General features: G+C 33.2%; 1 protein-coding gene across 1 annotated transcript in view; it reads right to left on the bottom strand.

Annotated features, from left to right (window-relative positions):
* LOC106460173 (plasma membrane calcium-transporting ATPase 2-like) overlaps positions 1-6116 on the bottom strand; it is a 222671-nt gene that overhangs the window by 80329 nt on the left and 136226 nt on the right. Inside the window, exon 5 of the mRNA XM_022386821.1 lies at positions 5390-5581. Coding sequence (XP_022242529.1) covers positions 5390-5564 — 175 coding nt within the window. The 5' untranslated portion in view covers positions 5565-5581. The remainder of the gene's footprint in view (positions 1-5389; positions 5582-6116) is intronic.

Genomic DNA, 6116 nt, shown 5'->3' with positions numbered 1-6116 from the left:
CCTCGTGTAGCTTTGCGCGAAATTCAAAACAAACTAACAAATCTTTAAATAAATATATAAAACACTTGGCAATTGTTCAACCTATTATTTAATTTTGATATTTTCGTAACATTTGCGGTTTTAACTATATTTGACTTTTGGAGGATGATTTGTTTGTAGTTAAGCACAAAGTTACACAATGTTCTCTGCCCATCACGGGTATCGAAACCCGGATTATAGCGTTGTAAGTCCGCAGACATACCGCTGTGGCACTGGGGGGCTTTTTGGAGGATGAAATGACCAATTTCAAAAACATTTTTGATGTTTTCGTGTATATAAACTGATAAAATAGCTGAACGTTCAAGTCTAAAAAAAAATAATACCATACTTATGATGAACAACATTGTTTATTTATATCAGAAGGGACACAGATCAACGTTTCGGAATTCTACAACATTGTTTATTTATATAAGAAGGACACAGATAAACGTTTCGGAATTCTACAGATTCCATCTTCAGTATCTCCAGCAAAAAGAATCACATCAATCCATTATCGTCAATGTAGCAATGTCATTTAGTAATTTACTTAGGACTGATGTAATTTCTTATATTTTTACTTTAGGTACTGAAGATGGAACCTGTAGAATTCCGAAACGTTTTTCTGTGTCCCTTTCGATATAAATATATAATGTTGTTCATCGTAAGTGTCGTTAACCTTTTTATAATCTTATACTTTTTCATTTATGAAAAACCTAATTTTGAAATAGATCAGTTGAAAATAAGCCATTATGAAAAGAAAACAACAACAATTTCAGGAAGATTGCCATTGCAGTTATTAAATGTCGTCTATTTAATGATGAGGTTAGATGTTGAACAAGTGATTGACCAAAATCAAAGAATTCAAGAGGGAATTAGATTAGTGTTTTTATAGCTAGGTTGAATAAAATGATAATAAAAAAACAATCAATGAAAGTTAAATAACAAAGTAATTCATATCACAGTGTTTTATAGATAGTAGAGAATAAAATAACAAACAATCAGTAGAAGTCTAAGAACGAAGACTTCAACAGGCATTAAGATTACTGCTATTCTTTGGAGTTATTACTGAATAGAATAAAACATAATCACTCGAAGTCAAAGAACAAAGACTTCAAGAAGCATTCATGGTACCATGTTTTTACTGCTAGTAGCAAATAAAAACAAAAACAATCAATCGAAGTCAAAGAACAAAGACTTCAAGAAGCATTCATGGTACCATGTTTTTATTGCTAGTAGCAAATAAAACAACAACAACAAAAACAACAATCAATCGAAGTCAAAGAACAAAGTTTTCATATCTAGCAGAGATTACAATGATAACAAACAATGAATCGAAATGAAAATTAAAGATTCCAAAAGACATCCAGATTACTGTGAATATTGCAACAAAAACTATTAAAGCTAAAATAAAATACTCGAGAGACATTTCGATTATTGTGTTTTTGTAGCTACTGGTGAATAAAACAACAAACAAGTAATCTAATTTTAGAATAAAAACTCCAACAGGAATTCAGTTACTATATTTTTATACGTAACATAAACAATAATAAAAACAGGCAATGAAACGATGTCACAGAATAAAGAATGGAAAGACATTCAGATAATAGTGATTTTAAGGAAAGCACTGAACAAACAACCAATCAAAGCAAAAAACAAGAATTAATATTATTATGTTTTATAGCTCGCAATGAATAACAAGGATAAAAATAAAAAAGTCAAAGAAAAAGATTCAAATAGGAATTTAGATTACTGTTTTAAAAGGTAGTACTAAATAAAATTATCAATCGAAGTCAACAAACAAAAACGCTAGCAGGCATACATTTCACCACATTTTTATAGTAAATAGTGAATACAACAACAAACACTCAATCGAACTCAGAAAACAAAATTTCTAAGAGGCATTCAAATTACTGTTTTTACTGCAATAAACAATCAATCGAATGCAAAGAAGAAATACTCCGAAAGTCACCCAAATTGTCGTGTTTTTATAGCAAGGAGTGAATAAAAGAAAACAAAAAACACAACCAATAAAAGCCAAGAAATAAACAATCCGACAGGAATTCAGATTACTGTGTTAGTTAGTGGTGAATAAAACAGCAAATAATAAAAGGCAAAGAACAAAGAAACAACAATCAAAGTTAAAGAACAAAGAAACAACAGCATCTCGAAGTCAAGGAACAAATTTTCGATAGGTCATTCAGATTATTGTAATCTTATAGCTAGCAGCTAATAAAAGAACAAATATTCAACCTGAGACAAAGAAAAGACTCCAGTAGAGATTCAGCCTGGTATGTTTCTGTAGCTAGTGGTAAATAAAACAACAAACAATGAATCCAAGTGTTAGGGAAAAGACTCCAGTAGAGATTTAGCCTGGTATGTTTCTGTAGCTAGTGGTAAATAAAACAACAAACAATGAATCCAAGTGTTAGGGAAAAGACTCCAGTAGAGATTTAGCCTGGTATGTTTCTCTAGCTAGTGGAAATAAAACAACAAACAATGAATCCAAGTGTTAGGGAAAAAAACTCCAAGGTCATTCAGATCATGTTTTTTATAGCTATTAGTAAATAAGACGAGAACAAAGTAATCGAATTAAAAAACAAAGACTCCAATGGTCATTCACGTTACTATGGTTTTTGTTTGCTTATTTGTTATTAAGCACAAAGCTACAGAATGGGCTCTCTGCGCTGTGTCCACCAAGAGCATCGAAACCCAGTTGTCAGCGATATGAGCCCTCAGAAAATCAAACAACAACAAAATCAAAGTCAAAAAACGATTATAACAGGTGATCAGACTATTGTGTTTCGTAGTGAATAAAAAAAGAACAAAAAATCAACTAAGGCAAAGAACAAAGAATCCAAAAGGCATTAAAATTACTATAGGTGTGTTCGAAGGAAAAACGAAGTTTGATAATAAACAAGATTACCACACTTATGATACACAACATTGTTTATTAACAAAAAGGGGACACAGATAAACGTTTCGGAATTCTATCAAATTCCATCTTCAGTATCTAAAGTAAAATAAAATGAAATTACATAAGTCTTTGGACATTGCTGAAGTACAAATGCCAAATTTAACGATAATTAAACAAATAAAACACAAAACAATAATCATGATGAGAAACTACAGCAAGAAAACACAACAACAACAAAAAAGTAAAACCAGTAATACGAACATATTAAAAACATATAAATTAAATGAAGACTGCATGTTGTTCAGTGTTGGAGAATACTGTTGGATGTGGAGGGTTTCTTTAATCAATAATTCCAGGTCAGTATTAGACTTGCAGAGGATAGAAAAATTTGATAGTATAGGTCGATGTCCTGTTTCTTCACTATGTTGGTGTATAGAGGAAACACAGGGGTTACTCAATTATTTTATGCGTTTTGATGAAAATTCTCATATGTTCATAAGCTCTGACTTTTAAATGGCGTTTGGTTTTGTCAATACAGGAGGCTTTACAGTCTCCACACGTGTAAAGATAGACAAGACAGGAACAATAAGGAATGGGGAGGAGATCTTTAGTAGTGCCAAGTACTACCAAGAATTCACATTTCATGTTAAACAACACCTTGTATGAACAAATAGATGGCGTTGCGATGGGCTCCCCACTGGGTTCAACTTTAGCTAATGCATTTCTCTCTTATTACGAACAGAAATGGCTTGGCACCTGCCCAGTTGACTTTAGGCCTATTCTGTACAGAAGGTATGTGGATGACACTTTTATTCTTTTTAATAATAGTGATAAATGCTCAAAATTTTTAGAATACCTTAACTCACAACATCTTGCCATTAAATTTACATGTGAGGTTGAGAATAATAATAATTTAACTTTTTTAGACATGCTCATTAACCGTAATGCTAATGGATTTTCCACATCAATTTACCGAAAAAAGACGTCCACTGGTCTCCTCACACACTTCGATAGCTTTATCCCGTTTACGTATAAACGAAACCTTACAACCTGTGCTCCACGTATGTTAATCTACACTCTGAAATTTCGTTGTTACATGGTATCTTGAAACGTAACTGCTACCCATAACACTTATTAGAAAACATTACCAACACCTTCCTAACAAAGAAACTCTTCAACTCCAATTAACATACCAACTGTACCCAAACTTACTATATACTCGTGTCTTCCCTATACTGGTAAACAAAGCTTAACTTTAAAAAATCAACTTAAACGCATACTCGGTCGTTATTACCCTCAAGTGGATTTCAGATAAGTTTTTAAATTCACATCGCGCATACAAAATTTTTCCCCTACTAAAGATCTCCTCCCCATTCCTTATTGTTCCTGACTTGTCTATCTTTACACGTGTGGAGATTGTAAGGCCTCCTGTATTGACAAAACCAAACGCCATTTAAAAGTCAGAGCTTATGAACATATGGGAATTTTCATCAAAACGCATAAAATAATTGAGTAACCCCTGTGTTTCCTCTATACACCAACATAGTGAAGAAACAGGACATCGACCTATGCTATCAAATTTTTCTATCCTCTGCAAGTCTAACACTGACCTGGAATTATTGATTAAAGAAACCCTCCACATCAAACAGTATTCTCCAACACTGAACAACATGCAGTCTTCATTTAAATTATATGTTTTTAATATGTTCGTATTACTGGTTTTACTTTTTTGTTGTTGTTGTGTTTTCTTGCTGTAGTTTCTCATCATGATTACTGTCCAAAGACTTATGTAAATTCATTTTTTTTTACTTTAGATACTGAAGATGGAATTTGATAGAATTCCGAAACGTTTATCTGTGTCCCCTTTTTGTTAATAAACAATGTTGTATATCATAAGTATCGTAATCTTGTTTATTATTAAAATTACTGTGTTTTCATACATGACATGGGCGGGAATTGGGACCAAAATGTGTGGGGGATGGGAGAGCAAAGGTCTGAATAATAATTGTGAAAGTCGTGTGTATACTATATTTCACAGATTTAATAACAGCTTTAGACAAAACATCACGTTTCACTGACACTTCATTTTTACAGCCCAAAGTAAAATAGTACCACTCTTTCTTTGCACTATTTTACATCAGATAAAATACAACTGTAAGATACAAGGTTACCATGTGTGTCGTCTATATATCCACCCAACTATAAACTCTGTTAAACAGATTACCATACCAAAAATTAGGGTTAAGTTTTATCAACACTTCGTAACTTAGAAAACAAGGGGGGGGCTGCTCCCCTTGTCCCTCCATAGTCCTGCCTATGTGTTCATAGTTAGTACTAGCAGTTAATAAATTGAAGTCAAAGAAGAAAGGATTATTCAGCTTTCAAATTACTGTTAAGAAATAACTCACTAGAATAATTATTTTTCTCTTTTTATATCACTCAGAGTTTGCAACTTACCATCTGTAGGAGACGTATACAGTTTCCTGCAAACCTCCTGAATACCCCCATATTCGTCACGGATCCTTTCGATTGCCTCACGCCCTCGGGTCTCCATGAGATCCCGAAGTTGCTTAACATCCAGGCCATAGTGGGCAGGCCGGCCGTCCACAGTCGCCATAGTTGTGTCATTCATCCGAGCGCTAGTATACTCTGTGTCGAATAAAACATGGATTAAGATAGTTGAATCACTTGATGTGCCTTACCATAAGCAAAGATATTAGTAACAAATTAGTCATCCAAATATATTACACAAGTATAACCACGAAAAGATCACAACGTGACTAACAGATTCGCAAGTAGTGACTCAATTTTATGCAGCAGGTTTGATTAAAGAGAACCTAATAATATTAAATCTTAAGCAGTTTTGAATTCGGGGGTAGAGGGGATTTGAATCCCTGGGAATTGAACAAAACTTCGTTATTCTAGGATTTATTCCATTGATAATGTCGTAAATTTTATAGTAAGATTTTGCAACATTTCCTTTGTATTTATTCTCAGATTGTTATAAAAAATATATTTGTTTTTTTCCGGAAACGAATTAACAGTAACCGTGAACATAACCTTTCAACAGATAACCAAAAAGTAAATTTTTATTTCGTGGATAACATCCTCATTTCTCGCTCTTGATGCCCAGCATGGCCAGGTGGTTAAGGCATTCGGCTCGCAATCTGTGGGTCGCGGGTTC

The sequence above is a fragment of the Limulus polyphemus genome, unplaced genomic scaffold (genome assembly GCF_000517525.1).
Source record: "Limulus polyphemus unplaced genomic scaffold, Limulus_polyphemus-2.1.2 Scaffold722, whole genome shotgun sequence".
NCBI classification, from domain to species: Eukaryota; Metazoa; Arthropoda; class Merostomata; order Xiphosura; family Limulidae; genus Limulus; species Limulus polyphemus.
The sequence above is the reverse complement of the archived record's forward strand: the minus strand, read 5'-3'. Positions and strand labels throughout refer to the sequence as shown.